At 38.8% G+C, this 26,740-nt stretch overlaps 1 protein-coding gene across 8 annotated transcripts in view; it reads left to right on the forward strand.

Moving 5' to 3' along the window:
* RALYL (RALY RNA binding protein like) overlaps window positions 1-26,740 on the forward strand; it is a 407,787-nt gene that overhangs the window by 372,937 nt on the left and 8,110 nt on the right. For 7 of the 8 annotated variants that reach the window (XM_074883722.1, XM_074883741.1, XM_074883750.1 and 4 more), the window contains 4 exons: window positions 147-310; window positions 965-1,045; window positions 8,671-8,784; window positions 12,939-13,117. In XM_074883722.1, coding sequence (XP_074739823.1) covers window positions 147-310; window positions 965-1,045; window positions 8,671-8,784; window positions 12,939-13,117 — 538 coding nt within the window. The remainder of the gene's footprint in view (window positions 1-146; window positions 311-964; window positions 1,046-8,670; window positions 8,785-12,938; window positions 13,118-26,740) is intronic. The other variant, XM_074883779.1, reaches the window with a different exon arrangement.

Genomic DNA, 26,740 nt, shown 5'->3' on the forward strand with positions numbered 1-26,740 from the left:
GAAATCTAATTTGACTGTGATATAAAGTGATTATGGTTTCAAAGGGTAATTTTCTCAAAGATAACATGAAAATTTAGTTGACAAGGCTTCCACAACATGAAATCACAGAAGGTTTTATGGAGTCCAGCTGACTTAATCTTTTCTAGGTTGTTTGATTACCACGGCCGTGTACCCCCACCACCCCGTGCAGTGATTCCACTGAAGCGTCCTCGTGTGGCTGTGACAACAACTCGCAGAGGCAAAGGGGTTTTCTCCATGAAAGGAGCATCACGATCCACCTCAAGTGGGGCTTCTTCCTCAGGATCCAAATGTGAGTTGCTCATATCAGCTGAATATTATCAAAACAATTATCCTAGTAATTTCTGCAAGCAGACAGCTTCCACTATATAGCTCTGTTACAGTCATTTCCTACCCTCAGCCTTTAGCTTGAAAAACTGGTTTGATTACCAAAGCTGCCATGCCTTTCCTGAAATTCAAAGAGCACATTGATGTAACTTTTGAAGGAAATCCCTTCAATAACATTTGACCTACTCCCTTGGCCTCAGAAGAAGCCTGTTTAAAATCTCTTATCATCCTGACTGCTTGTGCACCATGAGGTCTTGTGAACAGCTGGTAATAAAGCAGAGTTAATAATCTTGTTATAGGCAGAGGCACACTGATTTCTGTTGAGACTTGAGGATTATATGTGAGCAGGTGCGGGGTGGGCTGGGGGATCATGGGGAGGTTGGGTTGTGTGTGCTTTTTTTGCCAGATTCCTTTGAGGGTAGAAAGAGGCAAAATGTCTTTGTCTGTTCTAAAGGGAGTCCAAAACAGGACTGGCAACTTGGGGTTATTCAACCCTTCTTTGGTGAGTTGGCCTTAGAAGAGCTGATGAACAATAGGCATTCCCTCCTTCATGCTCACCAAGCTCCCCACCCCATAGTATGTCCTGGGAACTTCATCTTCCTCTTCGTGCATCTTTCAGCACCAACCTGTCTTCCCCTGCCCCTTATGTGGAGTGATACTGTCCTTGGAAGCGCCACTGGAAGAGGAAGAGAAAGATCAGGTAGGGATCAGATATTAGAAAGAATGAAGGGACTTCACTAAGAAGCTTGCAGTACCAGACTGGCCAACAAAGCATCATGCTCTCTTACACAGAACCATGAAATAAGTGAATCCACCAACAGTATATCTTATGGCAAGAGGGGTTAATTATGGCATCAACATGAGCCAGTTATAAAATCTGGTTAAATAACATATCCATATCTCACACACTAGCATCTAACAAAGAAGAGGGATCTCTGGTCAGCCCATTAAGATCCATTCTTGATCCTATTATTGTATGAACTAATGGTATCAGAGACCTTGAAAGAAAACATGTAATAAACATGCATGTGACTGAAAGAATGGACATGTAGTAAACGGAGCTAGAGATAAAGTCATACACCAAGGAACACGTTGCTCAAGCCATTCCTTGGAAAGGATGACATCCTGAAAAAGAGAGGCTCTGTTGGCTGTACAGTTGAATCACGCACAAGTCTCCAGTGAATGAATTGGCTAGATGTCCTTTACCAATAAAGGGAGCTTTGATACCTAGCACACAGGAAGACATCTAAATTTAGGTATCGTATTATGGAGCTCACTCACACCCTAAGAGGATGTCTGTGAGTAGCAACACTTCCTTTGTTCTCTAGAGGATGAATATAAGTCTGGACATTTTCATACACATCTTGAACTAATCCATTCATCCATAGGTACTTTTTGTCTTTCCTCAATACTTTAAGTAATTAATTATGACCCTGTATATTAATTTAAAAGAAAACATACAGCTGAAGATCTTCACTTTAGTAGACTTAGAATTTAAATTATTTTGCTAGTCTTTTCCAGCCCTTGGTTTTTCACACAGTGAATCAAGGCTTCAGTAAGTATATACACTTACAGATTCATTCATTAGATCTCCTTTGTTCATCCTTTACCGTTGTGTTATCCATATGAAAAGTTAGTAGTAATAGTGCATTCAATTCACTAACTGTCCTAAAGTGTGGTCTAATAAGAATGGGCTTTTTGGACTCACTTTTCCTTGAGAAGACAAATTATTTTCAGATAAGTTTTTTTTATACATATTTCTCATTGTTCAGAACAAGAATAACTCCAAAACTCTTCTAGAGAGCCAAGGGCCTTAGTATATTCTGATAGATGTCAAGAAAATCTCTCACCCAGGAACCTGGATTTTCATTGTAGTGAATGGAACAGACCATATTACATTAACATATAGATATCTGTTCCTCAGAATAATCACCAAATTTGCTTTATTATTTATTCTGCATTTCAGAAAATGTTTTGTAGTACTGTGTCAGGATTTAAGTAATGCATAATATAGATTATAGGATTCATCCTTAGTCCAAGTACCCATAGCCACTTGCTTTAAGACCTCCAAAACACTGTCTGCATAACATGGCAAATGTTGCCAAACCTGTAAATTATTTAATGGAAGTGCAATCAGGAGTGTAGATATCCTAACAGACAATGTTTGTTATGCCCCTGTGAAAGTGTCCTTCAATGTATTCAGGTGTGATGTGAATTCTAAAAATGTCAGTCTTAGAGCTCCAGATGACAAGATCATCTTTGGATCCAGCTCTTTAACACTGAAGGGAGAGCTGCAAGATGCATCACTAAAAATGTGGGCTGACATTTTGACTCCTGTTGGGCTTCCACCCTCAGTTCTTTACAATTGCAATAGGAACGCAACTGCAGAGACCATTTATCATGCTGGAATAAATTGCAGAAAATATTCTTTCTGCATGCAGCACACCTTTAAAAATCAGGCACACAGTATACAGACTTTCATGCTTGATTTCCCCATAGAATTACTTCCCTTTTTGTCAAGTCCAATGAACCCACCATAAAGGTAGAAACATGATTTTGTTGACTTGGACAGGAATGTAATCAGCTTTTTGCAAGACGTTTATCAGAGAAATAACTGAGCCATTCCCATAGGGGCTTCAAGTTGGAAAGTAGAGAATGTGTGTTTTGTGGCTTCTTTTGCCATTTTCTTGGAAAAGTGGTTATACTGAATTGTGGGGTGAAAAAATTTAATATTTTGTTGCCCCCTTATTCTACACTGCTAATCTGAACCCCTTGAACTAATGTACTGTTGATTCTAATTGTAATTTATTGCTAGATAAATAAAGGATCTCTTCAATAAGCAGAAACATAGTTCGTGAGAAGGAAGTTATTTTGAGTTTTAATGAAATTCAAGACTGTAAACCAGCTTAATCACCGGTTCAGAATTAACTATGTCAAAATGATATTGCCTATGCTTGCAAGATTTCACCCCCAAATAGCAAAACTCTCATGAGATCACATCCCCTAATAGACTTTTCAGATTTAAGTAGAAATCTTATAGGCATAACTGTTCTTATAGCTGTTCTCAACACTGAGACTGGATCCAGAAAATGAACCCATACATCTAGTACTGAAGATCAGAATCAGTGAAATAACCAGGATTAGAGGGACTCACTTCTGAAAACTAGCAGTCCAAAGACAGAAATTTGTTGTGGCACACAGCAAAGATGTTATAAAAACATACTACCAAAAATGCCTTGCTTATTGATGAGTACATCTGCAAAAATAATGTCTGCCAGTGCAGCAAATTCTTGTTCTACCAAAAAGTGGTAATGTGTATTCTAAATTTGCTTCCAAAACAAAATAAGTTAGGAGGATTTAATTTCTTTCTTGAATTTATAATTTTTCAAGGATCAGTTGGCAATATTTTGTTTTCTTTTTAACTCCAAAGACTAGGAAAAAATAAATCAACCTTTCCACATTGTCAGAAGTAACTCACAAAATGAAACATGTTGGTGTGGAAACTACACATAGTAGTTCTTCATGCTAATGGTCTGAAGCAGCAGGTGCAAATTTCTATTTAGAACAGGGAAAAACTCTTTTTTTTTTGACAATATAGAAACTGAAGCTCTTGGAGTATGCACTTTGATTTTACACATATGAAAACAGGAGGAAAACACTAATCAAAATTTTAATACCCTGTGTGCTTGACATTAAGGAGTAGACAAGATGTTACAATATGTACTGAATTATTGTCTCAAGCAAACAAGCAAAACTCTTGTCACACTACAGGTTTTCCATTCTTATGGTCATCTTCATGGCCCTTCTCCCCACGTACCTACTAGAACTCAGTGTTCCTGTACACATTATTCCAGATGACCTCTCATCAGGTCCTCGTACAATGGCATTGTACTTCCCCATCTTTAGCAATACATTATTTGACACATCCTAGCACTGTATTTTCTTTCTCATGGCTGCATTATAGTCATAGCCTATTGTCAACCTGAGATTACAACTACACCCAAGGATAATTCTGTCACTGTCTTTTTTTGCTGATGAGCTTCAACATTAAGTAGAAATTCTGGTGTTAGTCAATCAAGTGTAGGAATTTTTTCAGTGCAATTACATCTTTTTTCTCATGTAGCATTTCTTAAAATCACCTGAATCCTCCTTCCATTCTAGTTCACTCTGAATAGATGATACCTCCCAATTTCATCTCATCAGCAAATTTCACGTTTATTTACTTTTTTCCATCAAAGTTGTTGAAGATATTTAGCCATTTTAATGGCAGTTCTTGAGGAATTTCATTAGTAATTTCTTTCCCTTTCAATACATGCATTTCTGTCATCTGCTGGCCTTTGCTTATTTGCTAATAGGAAAAAAAAAAAAACAAAAACAAAACAGTAAGCTACTTTATTTTCCTATTCCATTACTCAAAAGCAGATGAATAGGTATTTTGGACACATGCAGCTCTGGTTTCATGTTTATGAACTGCTTTATTTAAAAAAAAACATCCGTGAAGCTTTAAAGGAGAATTTATATATTCAAAGCAGGTACCTGAAGTACAGTATTTACAGTTTTTACATTTTGTCTTTGTCATAACACTGTGCTTAAAAATCCTAAAGTTCTTCCCAAGATCTATACCACAAAATCACAAATCACAAAATCACAGAATGGTTGCAGTTGGAAGGGACCTCTGGAGATCATCTGGTCCAATCTGCTCAAGCAGGGCCACCTACAGCAAGTTTCCCAGGATTGTGTCCATACAGCTTTTCAATATATCCAAGGATGGAGACTTCACAGCCTCTCTGGGCCACCTGTGCAACTGTTTGACCACCCTCACAGGAAAAAAAAAAAAAGAAAAAAAACTTTTTTCTTGTGTTTAGATGGAATTTCACATGCTCTAATTTGTGTCAATGGTCCTTGATGTGTTAGTGGGGACTACTGAGAAGAGTCTGACTTTGTCTTCTTCTTTCCCTCTTGTACTGGGGAACCCAGAACTGGATACAGTACTCCAGATATGGCCTCAGAAGTGCTACGTAGATGAGTGCACTGGTTTTGGCTGGGGTAGAGTTCATTTTCTTCACAGTAGTTAGTATGGGGCTATGTTCTGGATTTGTGCTGGAAACAGTGTTGGTAGTACAGGGATGCTTTAGTTATTGCGAAACAGTGCTTGCACAGAGACAAGGCCTTTTCTGCTCCTCATACAGCCCTGCCAGTGAGTAGGCTGGGGGTGCACAGAAGCTGGGAGGGGACACAGCTGGGACAGCTGACCCCAACTGACCAAAGGGATATTCCATACCATATAACATCGTGCTCAGCAATAAACTAGGGGGAAGGTTGGCTGGGGGGCCACTGCTCAGGAATTGGCTAGCCATCGTTCGGTTGGTGGTGAGCAATCGTTTTCATTTGCATCACTTGTCTTTCTTGGGTTTTATTTATCTGTCTTTGTTATTTTCGTTGCTATTATTATTATTATTAATAATAATAATAATAATTTCTCAATTTTTAACTGGTTCTTATCTCAATCTAGAAGTTTTCTCACTTTTACCCTTCCAATTCTCTTTTCCCATCCTGTTGGTGGGGTGAGGAGTGAGTGAGCAGCTGTGTGGTGCTTAGTTGCCAGCTGGGATTAAACTAAAACAAGGGAAAGGATCATCTCCCTCGACCTGCTGGCAACACTCCTAATGCAGCCCAGGATGTTGATGGCCTTCTTTGTCACATTATTACTGGCTCATAGTCAGTTTGTTGTCCTCCAGGACCCTTCATAATTTTTCTTTAGTAATTGTTGCTTACTACAGAAATACCCAATACAACTGACAGTGGAATTTTTACAGGAGAATGATTTTGAAGATTTTTACAATTCTCTGCAAATTAAGACAAAAAGCAACTCAAATAATTACACCATCACAATGTTGGAAACAGGGTATAAATCTGGAACTTGTGCAGATTTCTTGAAATTTTTTCCCTTTTCTCAGTCCTTTTTAGTGTTAACTTGAAGTGGTTAACTGTATGATGGAATGACCTCATTAAATGTGAATGATAAGTTGTAGATTCAGTGACCAAAGCTTGAGGAAACGGTTTTGGCAAAAGGGAATTCTGCAAAGTAGCAATAAAGCTCCTCAGTAGTTTATAGCATCCTTGTTTGTTATTGAATCCTCACTGTTGTGTCTGTGTTTCCTCTGGTGTGGTCTTCCCAAACTGTTTTTTCCCTGAGACACCACAGGGAAGCCCCTTTGAAGCAGAAGGTTTGACAGGATTGAACAGTAACCCTACCTGTGTGCCTGTTTCCTTACCAAACTCAGAAGTGCAAATGTTTTCTGCTTTACTTTTTAGACTGGAAACAAATACCATTAGGTCTTTGTAACATCACTTCTGACTTTTGATCTTGTAGCCTTGGCAAGCCTGCTGTTTGTCAGTCAAGGGAGCACCTCTAACACAACAACTTGGACACATGGGGTGTGTTGCCAGCTGGCTTCATAGCGGGTTGCTGAAAACACTTAGCATTCCCCATTGGACAGTTTCACACCATTTCACCTGGAATCTGTGCCACCTTGTTACTACTCTGCATGGACCAGCCACTGCCCCTGGGGAAGCAGTAACCTTCTACATATACAGTTGTCAGAATCTTAACATTTTATTGCAGACCTGGGGGACTGGACAGTGACATGCTATTTGTCTAACAACATTTGAAGGCCTTGATCTATATACATACAGAATAATTCCATCAAATACTGTATAGCATATAAGGGTCTAGCACAAAGGTTACTTTCAAACTTTTTTCTCTAAATTCTACCATTCATTCAATATAAGATCAGAGGTTTCAGACTATGATAATGTGAAATATGCAATTTCTCAATATGAGCACATGATTAAACAAGTTCATTACTGCATATAGCAACCTACTGCCTTTATCTGACTTGTTACAACTATAATGCACGTGACCCAAACTCTAAGATAAAAAGCTCTGGTTTCAACCTCAGTGAATGTGCTTCATGTTTGAAATAAGGCTGATTTTGAAGCAAACACATACTTATTTACTACCACTGAAGCAGGCAGTAGCTTGCCTGCACACATCATCAGATTTTGACTGTCCAATAAAAAATATCCATGAGACACCATGATGAGATACATGTCCAAGAGTTAATGAATGAGACTCATGTGGCAAGATGAAGTCAGGAGACCCTTTGGACAGAAAGGGAACATGTCCTTCTCCATGGCAGAACATCTTTTTTGCTGGGCTCACTAATGGCCTTCCCATTATGTACCCTCTGGATACACACACCAAAGTCAATGCACATCCTCCTTCAGTAATGGTAAGGATGGATGAGTAATACTGCTCAGCGTTCTTCCATTGCAAGTCCCTCACAGTTTAAGGTGATGGTCCATTTCTTCCTACAAGAGTTGTAAGAGTGACACCTGTGTTACCTACTCTTGGCCTTTATAAATGGATTTATTCTAACATGGGGTTCCCATTTTCTCCTCTTGGCCTTTTCAACATGATAACCCAGCACAGACAGGGCAAGCGGATTTGTTTGGATTATTCTCTGAGCATAAAAACATGTCCTGATAATGCCATAATAATGAGGTCATTCGTGAGTGCATCCAAAGCAGTTACTCCTTATTATGCTACACAATGGGAGTACAATAATGAACATAAATGCAGAGTAATGCAATGCAACTTTAGCTCTTAATTTATATTCGTTGGCTCCATGTCCCTGGATGTGATCATAAAAAGAAATATTTTTGTATATTATCCATAGCTGGAAAAAGTACAAGAAATTACCAGGTCTGAAAGCTTTTGAACTAATAATACTTAACGCCTATTGCAACGAAATTGTTGACTGGAACATAATATTGCATTCCTGGCTGCTCTAGCATTTATGTTACTATTCACTCTTGTTGAAAAATACCTACTGCTACTGTGAGGGATCTTTTTATTATTGTTGCAATTACTACAAAATAGTCCAGCAAAATAGCATTGCAAGACTGTGAACTGTCTGTCATATTTGAATCATTCTTTCACTATAGGCTGTTTTTCAGTAAAAGTTACTTGGATTTACTAAGAATGCCCTTGAGATATTTTGCCTGAAATGCATATTACAGAGCAACACACCTCATATAACCTCTTGCCATTAGTGCTTAGAATCCTGTGATTTCCTAGGATTCAGCATTTTTAACTAATAATGTTCATTTTAAATGTTAAATCCCTAAAAATACTGACAGAAATGAGAGAGTCAACTTTGTGCGACAGAGGGAAGTAAAAAAGAATAAGTTTTGTTCATGGGGGGGGGGGCTGAAAATATAGTTTATTTCATGTTTTGCATCTTTGCTCTCTTTCCACAGTGAAATCAGATGAGTTGCAAACAATCAAGAAGGAATTAACCCAAATCAAAACAAAAATTGACTCCTTGCTAGGGAGACTGGAAAAGATTGAAAAGCAGCAAAAAGCTGAAGCAGGTAGGTGAAAGCAATCTGTAGTCAAATTAATAAAATTAGAACCTAGCTATCAGTCAAATAGGCAGACCAGAGAGAATGGAAGTCTTCCAGAAATTTTGCTACATAATGGAGACCTGACGCCAAGTAAATTAACTCTCAGGTAGAATTATTGGGAAGATAAATTAATATTCTTCACAGAGCATGCAACATCATTTCAATAATTGTTTTCTATGCTGTAGTAGGAAAAAAAAGGAAAATAAAATATTCTTACTAGATGTTCTGAAAACAGAACATCACTAAAAAATGGACTGGACAGAATTAAGTTAGAGGCTGTGGACCTTGGGGATGCTTGTGCTATGCACATTAAGAATTATTAGATGGTCTATATCAGGAATTATTACCTGGGCAATAGGCAATAGTCAGAAGTTGCAGCAAAGGAAATTCTTGTTTGATAAAAAGAAAAGAGATGTAACTAAGGAGTTGCCCAGAGAGACTGTAGTAGCTCCATCCTTGGAGGTGTTCAAAACTCATTGGGCCAAGGCCCCATGGACCTGGACCAAACTTTGAAGAGTGGTTCGGTTTGGAGAGTCCAGAGATACCTTCCAACCAAAGTTATCGTATGAAACTGTGGCAGCTCTGTAAAACCAGTCACACCTCTAGTTCAGCTTCTCTCTGGCTTGAAATATTTTGTTTAGAGACAAACACTGGGAATAACAAAATCCAACACTACTTTTTAATTTAATCAAGATCTTTATTGCTATCATCGCAGTGATCATTTTGTTAGCTTAATGATCTCACCTGGAAGCACTTTAAAGCCATGCTGAGCAGTTATAAAGGATTTATAAGGTTGTATTTTCAACATGGTATATAGAGAAAGCAATCTCAGTTCTTACCATGGTCTATGGTATTTCTTTGGTTATTTACTTATAAATCACATGATATATCTCTGTACAAGACCTGAGTATTAGCAAGCTGATTTTCATGAGACCCAGTGGGGAAATGGAAGCCCTAACTCATGAAAAATCTCAATGATCCTTTTTTTTTCCCCTTCCATTCTCTGATGAAAACTTTTTAGGTATTTTGTGTGAAACATGAAAGAAATTCTGCCTCAGAATCTGCAGATGTCTGGATGTCTGGGCACTCGGATTTGTTTCCCTTGCCTAATTCAAATCAGTTATGTGAAGCCAAAAAGACCCAACAGAACACATAAAGAGAGTTCCATCAAGGCTCTCTAAAATATTGGTGGGAATTAGCAGTTGAGGTTCATGAACCTGACACAAGCGAAATAGGTATTTAGATCTGGATCGCTCCTGCTCCCAAGTACCCATCCTATTTCTTGACTTATTTTAGGGGTATCTCTCTGAACCCAGAAGTTTCCTGCTGGCATTCAAAAATAACTCTAATGAATGTCTTACTAGGGCAGAACTGTACAGAAAAATACTTTGTGGATAACAAGTTAAAGAAAAAAAAAAAAAAAAAACAAAACATATAACCAAAACCAGCTCTTTAAAAACCCCTGCCTCTTATTTCAATCACATTCTAAATTGACAGAAAAGGACCAATCCCTCAGCTGTTATATTTTTCCACACAAAATAAGTTTAGTTGGGTTTTTTTTCAAGGCTAAGGTAAACTATTAGTACAGAGCATGATTATCTCTTTCAGGAGAACCATACACAATATGTGTTCATTATTTTCTATTTTATACTTTATGCAAGTTAGATAAAAGTTGGTATAATCAGTGAAGATGTAATTGCAAGGCACTCCATTGAATCACTTGTGTACTGAAATGCTCTGAGATGGCACAGCCCTACTTTGGGGAGCTTTTATATAAAATCCATTACTATGCAAAACAACCTGCACGTCATTGTACTTTGATATCCAATTTTCACTTTTGCTAAAGGACTGTAGTAAACTCATTTAAATAGAAATCAACTCAAAGAGGAAAACGTTGATTTGTATTGAATCATACTGTTATGCCTTTTGAAGACAAACAATGAATAATATCCTCAGAGATTAAAATCTGGTTTCAAATTGTTCATGTTTTAAAGCGTCAGGTGCAGAACCCATCCTCCATATTCCTTGCCTCTCATCAGAGGATGTGAGGATAAAAAACACTCAGAGATACCAGTAAACTTGGATCCCCATTTAAGTCTCCTGAACTGATGAAGAGTGTTATGCATCCTAGGTGATTAGTCTGCAGATGATGGCTTCCTCAGCTAAAAGATCTGTGTAAGATAAAGCTACATCAGCAGCTGAACTATCTCATCTACAGTGTCAGATGTGAGATGATTTTGTTCCTTCTCTATGGTTTGGCAGTATTATTTCTTACTCCCTCTGCCAGAAGGTGTGGCCTCAGTAAGACTGGGATCAGAGAGAGGATCTATGTCTCGTTTACACAAAACAAAAATCAAGCTATCATCTTGCCCTTTTGGTTTTTTAAGTTTGCATCACTCTCATGAAAAATATTTCTCAGCAAGTATACTGACGACACCAAGCTCTGTGGTGCAGTCGACACACTGGAGGTAAGGGACGCCATCCAGAGGAACCTTGACAGGTTTGAGAAGTGGGCCCATGCAAACCTCATGAAATTCAACAAGGCCAAATGCAAGGTCCTGCACATGGGTCGGGGCAATCCCAAGCACAAATACAGGCTGGGTGAGGAGTGGATTGAGAGCAGCCCTGCGGAGAAGGACTTGGGGGTGTTGGTGGATGAAAACCTGAATATGAGCTGGCAATGTGGGCTCACAGCACAGAAAGCCAATTGTATCCTGGGATGCATCAAAAGAAGCATGGCCAGCAGGTCAAGAAAGGTGATTCTCCCCCTCTCCTCTGCTTTCGTGAGACCTCACCTGGAGTACTGCATTCAGCTCTGGGGACCCCAACATAAGTAGGACGTGGACCTGTTGGAGCTAGTCCAGGGGGCCATGAAGATGATCAGAGGGCTGGAGCACCTCCCTTATGAGGACAAGCTGAGAGAGTTCGGGTTGTTCAGACTGGAGAAGAGAAGGCTCTGGGGAGACCTTCTAGAGCCCTTCCAGTACCTAAAGGGGGCCTACAGGAAAGATGGGGAGGGACGTTTTATAAGGGCATGTAGTGATAGGACAAGGGGTAATGGCTTTAAACTGAAAGAGTATATTTAGATTAGATATAAGGAAGAAATTCTTTACTGTGAGGGTGGTGAGACAGTGGAACAGGTTTCCCAGAGAAGCTGTAGATATTCTCTCCCTGGAAGTGTTCAAGGCCAGGTTGGACGGGGCTTTGAGCAACCTGGTCTAGTGGAAGGTGTCCCTGCCCATGGCAGGGGGGTGGGAACTAGGTGATCTTTAAGATCCCTTCCAACACAAACCTTTCTATGATTCTATGATTGAAACTCCTTATGTGCATAGGAATAAGACTCTGATCCCTTCTACCACTCCTCTGGACAGTCTGTCTCTGTCATTCCTCCTTTAATTTTCTGGATTTCTGCTGGCTGGATAAAATTTCTCAACATATCCAGGAGTCTCCCAATACGTAATCACAATGCAGCTATCTGCACTAAGCCAACCAGAACAGATCCTCTGGGCCTCCATGGAAATGGTCTTTCCTTTCACCACTTGCAAAAATTATAGGAAGCCTATATTTCGGTAATTGGAGAGGGGCATTCTCCAATTATCTCAGCACATTATACCAACAGGGAGAAACTGTTACTTTACTGCAAAAAAAAATGTTCAGTTGTCTAGAAGGACTTGTTGATTATCTGTATGGTTATTGAGATATATTCACAGCAGATTTATGCAAAACCTTGTTCACTTATTGACAATTAACAGCCTTCCACTTCTTAGAGCATAGTGATTTATGTACTTCTCATTGGCTGCAGATAAATATATCGTGACTATGCCAATAGGATTCCCAAGGCAAAGCAAAGTCCAGAAAATCAAAAAAGCTGGATCTGCTGGTAAATCAAACCTTCATCCACTGCATGGGATAGACGAGCATGTTGGTACTATGGTTAATTTATGCATTATTTTTTTAAAACAAGGATTTTGGTCATATTTGCCTGCTAGATATTAACACACTGATTTTTGCAAAGCTAGCACAACTGGAGAGGGGAAGCTTACGTTTCTTCCTCAGAGCACTTTTCTTTGCCACCAATAGGAAAGGTTACTGAATCTCTATAGAGTATGTTTTCCTTACAGAAGCTCAAAAGAAACAAATGGAAGATAATGCTGATTTGATTCAAGAAGAATGCATATCAGAGAATGCAGATAACTCTACAGAAGAGCCAATTGAAGGAGGGCCAGATGCAGATGGGGATGGAGAAGATATGACTGATGGGATAGAGGAGGATTTTGATGAGGATGGCAGCAATGAGCTGGTAAGGAATAATCATGCCATATCTGTCTATACAGTTGCTACAAGTAACCACAGAGAAACAACAATCTGGGTTAACAAAACAAACTCACAGCAGCATTGTGATGGTCTGTAACTATGCCTAGTCCTACATTCTTCATAAACTGTAGTATAAGTTAAGCATAAGCCCTCTGAGGATAAACAAAAAAATATATTTTATTACACTTGGTGATTTTAGAAAGTAAATTAAATGTACTTTAAATTGGTTTACATTTATTATTTTGCATTTACTGAAATGTAGATGAGAAAGGAAAATATGGTGTGCTTTTTTTTTTTTTTAACTGGAGTATTTCAAAATTAAATAAGATTCTAGAATGGACAACTTTCTCATTATGGAGAACTTTCTCATTAGTAAACAGGTGCTCACCCATAATCCTCAATCCCTGTCTTCCATGTGTATCTTCTGCAGGCTGTGTTGGCAGCTACAGATTTTTTTAGTGGAAGGATTTTTCCTTAAGAAATGTTTGGCTAAGTAACATTTGGGTTTTCAGCCTGAGCCTGCACCTTTCATGAAATGTCCATCATGTTCTTAAACCTCTAAGTTCTTCTCATGAATAATTAAAAATTATTTTGAAATTCAGATTTATACTTTTTTATTAATTCCTAATAAGAATGGGTCAGTCACATTGTTTTAGACTCTAATACTCTCCCTCTCTTCCAGGCTTTCATATTTTGCTTTGAGTAGAAATCACTTCTGTTGCTCAGTGTCACTGTCCCTGCTTGTTTTAACACACATGTGATCATGTGTACACTGTCAAAATCATTCAGTGAAGCCAACAGAAGTCAGTCAGCAATGGGCACAGCTGAACCAACGCCCAGTCTGGGGTAACAGGGCATGTGAATAACCAGTATTTTGTACTGCTTACTGCAAATGCAGTTTAAACCTACTGCTAATTTGAGGGCTGTGTCTCTTTAGCCAGCACAAGGCCCTTGAATTTATAAATCCTGAACAACATTATGCCCAGGAGAAGCTACTACAACCTGAATCTCTTCATCTTTTAACATGTGATATAGATGTCACTTTTTCCCAAAGGAACAGGTTCTCCTGTACAGATATGAGGGATGTCTGTAAATTGCCACTCTGAATTTGTAGGAAGTTGAAATCTTGTAATGAATAAATAGTTGTAAATATAATATCCCACGATGGATAGTACCTGATCAGCTGAAGTGATATCAGCAATAGGGGTGATCACAGTTTAACAAGACTGGTGGGTTTTGAACTAATTAGGTGTTAGACCCCTACTGCAGACAACTAAGTGGGGAAGTTAACATACAGTATATTAGCCTTTGATTGTGCAGTGTTGTCATTTCACCCTGTGGATATGACATATTTAGCATATATCTACACTATATAATGAAGCATGATGTAGAATAAATTTTTAATCTAACAAAGGCCTAAGCAGGAATGTTTCTAAAAAGCGAGCAGCACAGGAAGACTCCATTAGCAGTGAAAGTCTGGAATTTGCACATTGCTGCTTCCATGTTAAAAGACCTTTCCAAGATTTATGTTACAGAACTAGTTGAAGTGTGGTGTGTTGCAGACACAGCTCCAGAGAGAGCTCAGAGGTCTGAGACAACACATCTAAGGCATGAGGATGTACCAGCTCCAGTTTCTCTGCATGCCATTACTGAGCCCCTTGAGTGCCAGGAGGACATGGCTCACTGCACATGGAGAGTGGTGTCCTCTGCCTTGCACCCTAACACTCATGAATTATATCCCTACAACCCCAACATGGTGGTAGCAAGGAAAGGCTAAGGAAGAGCACTTAAGTGCATTGTCTCAGTCAAGGACAGCCCGTCCCAGTGCCAAGGCAGTGGAGCCAGTCAGCCTCCTGCGTTCCACCTTCCCAAACACTGGGATCCTCTATTTGAGAAGCTGCCAGTATTGTAGACTTTAAAGCTCAGAACCAAGATTGCCACTGTTGTAAAATCCTTGTGCTTTTCATCCTCCCTTGCCACTTTCCTCAAGCTTTGGAAGAGGCCACTTCACTTTAGTCTTCCTCCCTGCTACAATAGGATAATAACACTTTCTTTTGCAAAGCCTAGGGAGATCAGTGAATGAAAAACTGCAATGGATGGGATAAAGGATTGCTCTGCAAAGGATTACTTAAAAAAAATCTCAGGCAATGGGTGTTTCCCACAGAAAGGCAATTATAAATTGAACTGTGCATCTTCCCTCTACAGTTTTTACCCAAACACAGCAGTATTGGCCAGTACTGTTATAATATGAAGCTGGTAGTTTATGATGTATATTGTAATTTAGTTTAGTTTTCACTTATACTGACACATATTCATGTAGATATAATGTCCAATTCCTATAAATTTTACTTTCCACTCCAATCACTGATAGCTGTATAATGGGAAAGTCAATAAAAATACGATTAAATATATAGTGAATACCCTACTAGGAGTACTTGGGATTTCAGTCTGCTTCTACCCATTCTGTGCCCTGCTATCTGGCATTATTCTTGTTTTGTGAAAAGTAGATTGATAAGATTGTTATAAAACAAGAGGTCCTAACAGATGTTCTCCTGTTTTATGAAGATGAAGTTATTTAGGAAAAAGAGCTGACTAACACCAAATATGTCATTTTGGAATGGAGTCAGTTACGATTCATTTGAGGGGGAAAAAAAAGGTTTTTTAAGCATGAAGAGTGTTAAATATGAAAAAATTAGGACAAACTTTCCATGTGTAAAAACATAACCTTAGACTCAGAATAAGAAATACCCTTCCAAAGGGCATTTTTTAATGAAATCTACGATCTCTTCCAAATAAAAAACTAAAGGGATTTAGGATGATGATGCAAAAAAAATCTTTTCTTTCATCACTAAGAGCAGCAAAGCAAATAGAACATTTGAAATGGGCATAGTTAATGTTCTGAAGTCAGTTCAACACCAAAAATTGGTTGCGAGTCCACTAGTCTGAAAAATATTAGAGGGAGAGAGGAACATGACTTAAATTTAGCTCTTAACCTTTTTTGCAGTGCTTCATCTTTAACTGTAAATCTCCTGCCAAGCCATTTGCCATAAACTTGCTGCAGGACTCTCTTTGCTGAACACAATACTGTTGTCTCTTTTTTGTTGTCTCTTTTTTGTTGCCTCTGTGACCAGCCCTGACTGTCAGTAAAGGGAAGTGTTCAATAAAGGCAGATAGGCTGTCAGAGTCCAGATGCTGCCAGAACGGGACTCAAAAATATATTTCTTTGCAAAGGAAGGGACTATGCAGGATGCATGCTGTGTGTTTAGGTTGTAGGATCCGTTCTTTAAATTCACACTCTGTCTATTTGGAGGAACAGGTTACTGCAGATTAACAGAGTGATGGCAGCTGTCCTCATGCCTGTTTTCAGTCTAGACCAACTGTAAAGACATGTGAAGTAGTTTAGCCTGCAGTCTGAGTTAAGTCAGGCATGGATTTAAGGAGGCTTTAGCCTCCTCATTTACCCGCCTGGCTGCACACACAAAACCACATCACATTCAAGAGCTGCACACCTTCTCCATCCACCATTTAGATCAGGATGCTGTTCATTCCTGCACTGTCATTTTCTATAGACTAAAGACATGCCCACAAACAGTCATTATGGCTCAGCTGAAGTGTGAAAAAGTTTTATGCCACAATAACTTGATTGCCCATCTGAACTCTAATTCAATACATGCTGCATTTGATCGTTAAACATCACCTCTTGGGAAAGTTTCTTTTGTACCAACTGTTTGCCCACAAATGTCTCTCAGTGAGTGTCTCCAGTGCTGCAGACACTCCGGCTTGAGGACCTTTTTAGAATAATCCCCAAAGACTTTTGCTGCACTGACATACTGAAGAGTTCTTTAAATGGTGATTTGAGATATATGATCCAGCTATGTATGGATATGTCAAATAATTGACTTCAACTTGCCCAGTGAAGAGTGTCATACGCTTCCCACCCACCTGCTCTGACACATTGGCCTTCCACTCCCCCTTGTACAAGGGCATGCAATAATATATTGTAGCTATATATATATAAAATAATCACTAACTTGGAATATATATCTCCTGAGCTTACTCTACAACTCATGCCACTTAACTGACCATCAGAGGTAGCTGGAGTGGATGAAAACTTCAGGTCTGTTTCCTTTGCTTCTTTTAGATAAAATACAAATAATTGTTTATCCCAGATTTTACTGGACCCATGAGTCAGGCTTTCTATCCACTCCTCGCATTGAACAGTTACTAGCTGCAGTGAATTAAAAATCTTTGTGTTCCTTCCTAGTGTGAACATATCCACTCTTATTGTTTTTAATCGAAACTGTCCCTCAACATAGCTGTGAAGAAAGAAACACACCTATCCCATCTTGCCTTACAGAAAACAAGCTCCTATGAAGAAAGATCTTCATGTTTACTAAATTCACCTCATACACAAGTCACAAACAGGCCAAAAATCATCAGAACACAAGTCATCAGTGATATGAAGCAGTTTTCAGATGCCTGCCATGGCTTTAAATTGTAAGGAGTGGGAAGGAAAGCCAATAACCTCCTCTTATTCCTGTGGCTGCAGTGCAGAGAGCAGAAAAGTCACCTTTGCAGCACAATCCAAAACATGTTTTGATATTTGAGAAGCAGCTTGGCCTCAGCACCTCTAAAACAAGCCCCTTCTTACTAGAAGTAGCATTAGTAGTGTGTGGCATGGCTGAGAGCATGCAAGAAAAGCATTTCTGAATTAGCGTGTGTGCGGTGGTTTCCTTACTCTGTTGATTTAGCAGCTGTGCATCCCAGTGCAGGCCCAGAGCATTTCATATAACTTCTCTAAACTTGTTTCAAATGGTACTAATAGATCACCGAGGACGCACTGGCTCAAAATGAACTATAACTTATCATCGCAATCCCCTTGTAAATAACAAAGGTGACATCCGATTAATTAGCTGAAAGCCTGAAGTATTGTAGACTTGGGGAAAAAAATCACATTCAGCTAATGCTTAATAAAATGCCAACAAACTAATTAATTGGAATAAGTTATACACAAGCACTCATATCTATATTACATTGCCTGAGAAGAATAGCCTCTATCAAACTGTCAGCATTTCGTAATAAATAACTATAATAATAATAGCACAGCAATGGTTCAGTGGTTAAGCATTCAGCAGAGCAAACAGTGTTTTCTGGTAAAGCATGTGATCCCAATGATTTCAAATACTATAGATTTATGGTGTCGTAACTCAGATCAGACTCTGTTTAGTGCTTGGCTGGAATTTGAAGGATATATTCACAGTTGCAGCATTGTGATTTTATGCTGGTGTAGCTACGCTAAAAATAATGAAGCCACACAAGCATTAGATGGGAGTTCCACAATAATGAGTCACCTTTAATGAGATGTCTTGAGAGGCATTTTTATTAAATTATATCAGAAACAAAAGGTACAGAGACTGTGCAAGGCCCAGTTCTGGTTACAAATGTAGATTTACAGCGGTTATTTCAACAATTATAGTTCCCTTTCTATTAAGTATATTGCAGTCACATTTACCTCTTAAGAATATTTCCTTTGTACTCGTGTCCTTTTCTCCACCTCTGCACTGTATGTTTTCAGTCCAGAAACTGCTACAGACAACAAACTCAGGATAAGCCTCTTGTTGCACTGTTTCATTATGCAATAGTAAAAGCATTATGATATAATAATAGCTATATTTCTTGTGGGAATTGATGCAAATATAATTTAAATCAATGGAACCAACTAGTTTCCCTCTTCTATAAGTAGTTAAAGGGAAATTAATTTAATAGAAAGTCTGTATGAAACACTGAAGCTTTTTTTACTTCCATTATTTTGCATGAGAATTCAACAATGAAAATACTCAGCAGAGAGTAGAATAAGATCTACAGGAAATGAACAAAAATTTGTCTGATGAATTTCAAGTGGTTTAACCCCAATTGTGCATATATCAAATAGCAAGATTGATCAAATATGTGACTGTGTGATAGGATTGATAGAACTTAATTTATTATTGTAATCAAACTGGATTTTTCATTGCCCTTTTAAATACTTCTTTTTTTCTGTCAATAGCATCAGGGCAGACCAGAATGATTCTTCAATTATGAGCAGAATTAGGCTGATTAGGCATGTCAAAAAGATCAATAGCTACTGTGACAATTTGCAGCTTGCTGAGTGCACTTATACAAAGTATTGCTTATAAAAAAAAAAGGACAAAACTAATTAATGGTAATGGCTGAAGCAATGTTGTGCCAGAAATCTTATTTAGATTACTTTAAATATCGTTGAGACCAAGCAAAATTTAGTCTTTTCGGTGCACTGAACATTTTGGGATTCATTGAAATCTTGATTTCAGTATCAGGGGAAACATGAAGCTCTTCACTCCTAAGACAAATGAATAGGTAAAAGATTGTGTTCACTTGATAAATACCAGTGCAAGATGTTTGTACTTGAGCAAGCTAAGAAAGTCACTAGGGGCAGCATACCCGACAGATACTAATGTGTTGTACCTTCCAAAGCTGCAGTAAATCTAATAACCTGTGACTGAAAAAATGGAGGAAGTAATAAAAGCATGTCATGAAATCAAAAATTGTAAGAAACTTCCTGACATGCCCTTTTGTTATATTTAATATATGCAATAGCACAGTAGGCGTATTGTTCACATGCTGTTGCATGAGCCATTGGAAAGGCCTTGCTACCAGCTCCTCCTCCCCTTTTTTCCTGACAGTTGATTTCTCAGAGGAAGACTTCCTAAGTGTGTTCAGGGTTTTAACCAGGTTACTCCTGACTGACTACATAATATTTTTCTAATTATTATTTACATCCTAACCCCTACATATCACACAGGAATCTGCAGAAAATGCAAGCACTGTTATCACGCACTTTGTGTCTCTCTTTCTACTAGACTTCCCTGCCTGTAATTGCATATTTGTAAAATGAATGAGCAAAATAATTTCCTTACCTTTCACATCTATTCCTCTGAATCTTCTCTATATTATTAGTCTTCAGTTTAAAACAAACCAAAACCTCAAAGCATAAAACTTTTAAAACATTTATAATGTAAATAATATAATTAATAATCTTACAGAGTCGATGCAAAAGTGCTTGAAAAGAATGGTTTTTTCTTCTGTTAATCTCTTTTTTAAACAAAGGATGGGGAATCAGGAAATCTGGATCCCATTCTCAGCTTTGCCACTCAGCCAATATGGTGGGCAATGTGCCTCAGCAGATCAAATGTGCATGTAGACTCAGACCCTCTTCCTGAGATCAGACCAACAGGTGCCTTTGACCCTACAGCCCACACGTGGGAAAGGAGCATTCCCCAAATATATGGTTTAAACTTATAAAAATGATATATTTTCCAGTCAAGAAAATTGCAAATTTTATTTTTGACCATTGAACATCATTGAATATACTCTTCAATGAATCTTTTTCACTTTTTCCTTGCACTCTGCCATCAGTCTTGACCTGCTTGAAGTTTCAGTCATCATTTAACTTCCTACACTTTCTGCTAAGAACTATTAGCATGGCCTCTCTTTTTGCAGTCTATCTGTATGCAAGGCAAGTCTGGACAGGTCCCTTTAAGACCCAACTGGGTGCACATTAATAAAACCTGCCAGCAATTTCCAGCAAAATGCCCAGGCACACACAGCAAGAGCAGGAAAAGTGCATCCTCTTCTCCTACTCCCAGTCAATCCCACTAAGCACAGAAAAAACGCCTATGTTCGGCAGTTTAAATGGGGTACGTCCTCTCAGAAAAAATAGATCAGTATAAATATTAAATGCGGAGGGTTTTGTTAGTTTGCTTTATTCCCTGAGAACCACTGTAAGAGCTGGTCACAAAATTATGGCATTTCAACTACCCTAGACAACCTGAAACAATGGATGGTCATAGCCCAATGATGCATGAGACTAGTCCTAATTACACTTATTTAGCAAGTGCCTGTCAATACAGAGTACTGGTTTACATGTGGGATTTACAGACTCGTGAAAGTTTGGCAATATGTCTATTTGGAAACACTAGCACAGGAGATATCTTTGCACTATATGTGACAAATGAAAGAATTTTTAAGTACCTCTTAATGCGCTTTAATGTTTTTCAAAAATTGTCTAAGTGTTTTGCATCAAGCTCATACACTGCCTTCCTGTGGACCTGTGATTTGAAAGGGTAGCTTCTGTGCTTTCTCTGTTTGGGAGGGAACGGGGACTCTGATGTTTGTTGACCCACTGTCAGCAAATTTGTCATTATTTAGTATTCATTATTCATTTTTGTGCTGATATCATTTTGGGATGGGCTTTTTTTTTTTTTTTCTTTCTAGGTAGGATGTTTATCTGAAGCTTTTTAGGCAAGAATAAGATAGTCATTGTGCTTGATGTTTTTGAGATATCAAAATATTTAATTTTAATGGCTCAGCTTCAACTGTCAAAAAACTGTTGTGCCTCCAATAAAAAATAAAAATAAAAAAAAAAGAAAAAAACAAACCAAACCAACCAAACAAACAAAAAAAACAAAAAAACAACCAACCAACCCGTGAATTGATTCAGAGGCAAATAATGTTGTCAGATCAGGGCAAAAATTCTCTGACATGTAAACAAAATACTTGCCTAAATGAGATTAATTCCTCTCTGATATAACGTAATTGATTTTAATATTCAGTACTAGTGGCCTGGTTATATTTATTCTATTTAAGTAAATCAGAATTACCTCCACAGATTTTGCTAGCCTAAAATTTATGAGCATAGAGTCAACCTCTGAGTACAGTACAGAAACGAGGACAACTAAACACCACACAGAAGCAAACCTAGATCCCTTTTCAGAGGAGGGCAATGGTGGCTTATAAAAAAGATCACAAGCTTTTTGCTGTAACTTACGGCTGGTAAAGAAACATCAGATTTAATTGAAATAAATCAACACTTTAAAGACTGATTCCAGTTTCCACACATTAATATTTTTGCCAACGTAATTTTCACTGATTCTGGTGGAATCGCTTCTCTTTTACCTCCCTGTATTTTGGTTGACTCCAATAGACTTTGGATGACTTGTGAAAGGTGCTGGGTTGGGTTGGGTTTGGTTCACTCATTATTCTCCAGTCCTGCACAGAGAGAACAGACATCAGAATAGTAACCCACCATAGATACCAAAGCAGAAGTATGAGGTACAGTAGGAAAGTGGTGAGAGAACAGGAAGGGGACATTGGTGTTTTCTAGGCTCTCACTGGGACACTGAAATCCTCCGCAACAACTCAGGCTGGCCATTGGGTCTGTCTTTGGCTATGGATTTGAGCCTATCAGCTTAATCCTCAAATATTTAGATTCAACTGAAATTGAGCAATTGCCATGCATCACACTTTTCCTGGTGTGTAACTCTTTGAAAGTAAATAGCTTTAGTTTTACAAAACACTCATAGAATCATAATCATTTACGTTGGAAAAGATCTTTAAGATCATTGAGTCCAACCATTAACCTAGCACTACCAAGTTTACCACTAAACCATGTCCCGAAGCGACATATCTACACATCCTTTAAATACCTCCAGGGATGGTGACAACCACTTTCCTGGGCAGTCTGTTCCAATGTTTGACAACCTTTTCAGTGAAGAAATTTTTCCTAATATCCAATCTAAACATTCCCCAGCACAACTTGAGGCCATTTCCTCTTGTCCTATCACTTGCTGACTGGAAGAGACCCACACCCACCTCGCTACAACCTCCTTTTAGGTAGTTGTAAAGTGTGATATGGTTCCCCCTTGGCCTCCTTTCTCCAGGATAAACAACACCAGTTCCCTTAGCCACTCCTCATAAGACTTGTGCTCTAGACCCTCCACCAGCTTTGTTGACCTTTGGATGCGCTCCAGCACCTCAATGTCTTTCTTGCAGTGAGGGCCCCAAAACTGAACACAGTATTCGAGGTGCAGCCTCAGCAGTGCTGAGTACAGGGGAACAATCACTTCCCTAGTTCTACTATCTCTGATACAAGCCAGGATGCTGTTGGACACCTGGCCACCTGGGCACAATGCCAGATCATATTTATCCAGCTGTTGACCAACACCCCCAGGTCCTTTTCCTCCAGGCAGCTTTCCAGCCACTTTTCCCAAGCCTGCAGCATTTCATGGGGTTGTTGTGACCCAAGTGTGGGAGCCAGCAATTAGCCATGTTAAGTCTCATACAATTGGCCTCTGGTCATCAATCCAGCATGTCCAGATTCCTCTGTAGAACCTTCCTAGCCTCAAGCAGATCAACCCTCCCACCCAACTTGGCATAGTCTGCAAACCTACTGAGGCACCCTCGATACCCTTGTCCAGATCATTGATAAAGATACTAAACAGAAATGGCCCCAATACTGTGCCCTGGGGAACACCATTTGTGACAGATGCCAACTGGATTTAACTCCATTCACCCACACTCTTTGGGCCCAGCCATCCAGATGGTCTTTTACTCAGCAAAGCATACACCCATCCAAGCCATGAGCAGCCAGTTTCTCCAGGAGAATGCTGTAGGAAATGGTGCCAAAGGCTTTACTAAAGTCTAGGCAGACATCATCCACAGCCTTTCCCTCATCCACTATACAGGTCACCTTGTCATAGAAGGAGATCAGGTTAGTCAGGCAGGACCTGCTCATTTCATAGGCTTTATCAGTATGCTTGAGCCTCAATAATGTTGAATGAAAAACCCTCAGAGGGAACATTTTTCTGTCAAAAGTCTTCAGGCAAGTAAAGAGGGGTAAACATTGAAAAGCCAAAAGGTTGTTATTTTTCCATCTAAAAAGACACAAATTTTAAATCTTTTTTTATTTTTTCAATAAAAATTGCAGAGCCACTGCAGTTAGTGACCCAATTATTCCAAAAGGTCTGAATTTTTTGAGAAAATATAAATGTGTTACTAAGAAGATTTTCTGCATGATTAATGCCAAAACATGAAAGGCAGATTGAATTTATCTGTACATAGGCATTTACGGACCTTGGAAAGGGAAGTTATTTAGAAGGTGATAGAACTGTAATTGCCATTTCAACAAAAGAGCAATCAGTGAAGAATAAAACAAGCTCAGTCTGCCAAAATGAAGATTTGGAAGTTAATCACATGCCATCTTAGCCAGCCTGTTATGCTGATACGTGTATCTGGGGTTTCCAAATTGTTGTTGCTATTGATTTCTAAAAGTACACTGCAGTTTTATAATGTCCTTCAAAAAGAGTAAGTTGTATTCCAGTCCCAATAAACAGAGAATCAAAGGGCTAAATTCTTCTCTGCTTCCTCTTTGCAGGGTTATACTAATCCCTTCTCAGCTATTAGATGATTCTGCATCATTTGCAGACCACAATGTAACTCCAAGTCCACCATCATGTTTCGTAATTTTTATTTTTAAAGGAATGTCTCTTGAAATACTCATAAAACAAAAATGTTATGTACTACTATGCACTTCGCATTCAAATAAGTATTATGCAGGAAAATACCAAGCAAACCTGTTTAAAATAGGACCAGCTTTTATTGTCATTTCCATCTGGATCACATTCCCAAAGCAAGTCTTTCACAGGTAACAGTCTTCTGCAGGTAACTCTATATCCTCTATGTTTAATTGACTGTCTTAATTCAGTACAGTCTTGTCACCATTTAAGTATCTGTTGTGCATCATTGTTACTCTCATCCCTCTCCTCCTTCCTATGGTTTACCCTGAGCTTTCCCGATATCTCTGCCATCTCACATTAAATGCTTCCAACTGCTTCCTCCAGCAAGCTCTCCTCCTCTTTCCTTTTCTATTAATTTGCTTTTTACCTCGCTCCACCTGGTCTTTATGTTGAGTAAAACTTCTGCCTTCAAGTAACTGAAAAATCTGCCGTTGATTAGATAGGACATTTCTGATCTCATTACCATCATTGCATATAATTTCTTTTTCCTGCATGGGTGCAATTTGTTTTTTGATACCAATCTAAACTCTAATTTGGCAATACTGAGAAAGTTTAGCATGTGTTTTCTGTGTAATTAGTTTAAGGTAGTTCTCCTAGTAAGCTCCTACTTTCATATATTTTAAAAATATACTACTTAAAGTGTGGACATAGTGAGTGACCTCAGGATACAAGTTCCTAAACTGTGTGTTCAAACCCACACCCATGGCATTGATAGGAAAATTTGCTTTCATATTAATACTAATTTCAAATTGCTTTCATATTAATACTAATGGGGCCACCGCCTCACACTGGGAAATTCCTACTCCCCACATCAAGCAGAGGATAATTCAGTAGGAATTTTATTCTAAAACTTCTTGACAGCACCTTGCATCCTAAAATCATCTCCACCATAGCATTTAGAATAATAAAGAATGACCCTTACCATGGATCCTTCTAGGACTCAATTAGACTTGTTTCTCATGGAACAAGCCCAATCCCAAGAAGCAGAAAACACCTAGTCGTCTCCAATGAGTCATACCTCTGGGAATTCGCTATGAATATCCATTCATATTCAGGGTTAAAGGAAAGTGGGACATTTTCCTCTTTGCTGTATTTGGCATTGGATCCCAAGAAGGTGTTGAGTTGCTCTCAAGGCACACTGGTACAATCTGAGGGAACTCTGTGGACAGCATCAGTGAGGCCTTACTGCATTTGGTTTGGCTTTATCAGCCAAAAGAGAACATGAAATAGAGTGTTGGTGGTGGGAGCACGGCTTCACTGTGGGGTAGCCTTGTGAGTGCATTCTGGGTAAAGGCTTCACAGCAATGAGTTCTACAAAAGCTCCACCTTCCCACTTTGCCACCTCTTCTACATTCTTGTGCTTGGAGATCCTGCAGCCCACCCCACACTCTGCAGAAGGTCCAATGCCTCCAGCTTCAGATCCCTCCCATTGTCACCAGAAACTACACTACTAGTCCCCGAGTCTTCTCCTACTACTATAAAGGACCTTGTAGAGGAAGAGTTTGCTGCAAAAAGCAGTTGACTAGAGGGAAAACCCACAGAGCAAAGTGAGGTGGACAGATCCACTTCTTTCCCTCCTCCTTGCTGCCCTCATAGCCCCTCTCAGCAAAACTCTTAAATGACCATGGTGACTCTAATCCCAAAATCATTCCTTCAGCATCACACCTAACCATCATCTCAACTGCAGCATGTCCTCACTGGCACTCTCTGAATATTAGACCCTGTCTCCACCACTACACCCAACAGTATTCATCTCAGATCTGCCTACACAGGACTCTGAGAAAGAAAAGATATGCCTGTCTAGAGAAAAAATCAGTATTTGATAGGGCTATCTCATTCTTCCTGCTGATTTTCCAAGTGAAATAGAACATTTTAATACAAAGGGGATACAAGTTTGTTTTTACTGATGAGTAAAACAGCCATTCTCACATGTACTCACATAAGTACTAACACTTCAAAGCAATTAAACTGTTCACTGAACAGAAAAACGATCCTGTAGTGTTTTCAGCAATTAAAGTATGATTGACAGAGTACAAAAGATAATGATCGGGTTTTATCATTTAAAGAAAGGTTTAAAGAAGGTGCAACTGTTTCCTTTAATTATTCTTTATTAATATTTACCAAACTGTACAACTCTTCCTATTTGTTATATTCAGTGAATATTCTATCACTAGCTCATTATAAAAAGTTTCTTTAGTGCCATGTTGTCTGTCATGTTTTACAAGTGTTACAAATGA

Source organism: Strix uralensis, chromosome 1 (genome assembly GCF_047716275.1).
Source record: "Strix uralensis isolate ZFMK-TIS-50842 chromosome 1, bStrUra1, whole genome shotgun sequence".
NCBI lineage: Eukaryota > Metazoa > Chordata > Aves > Strigiformes > Strigidae > Strix > Strix uralensis.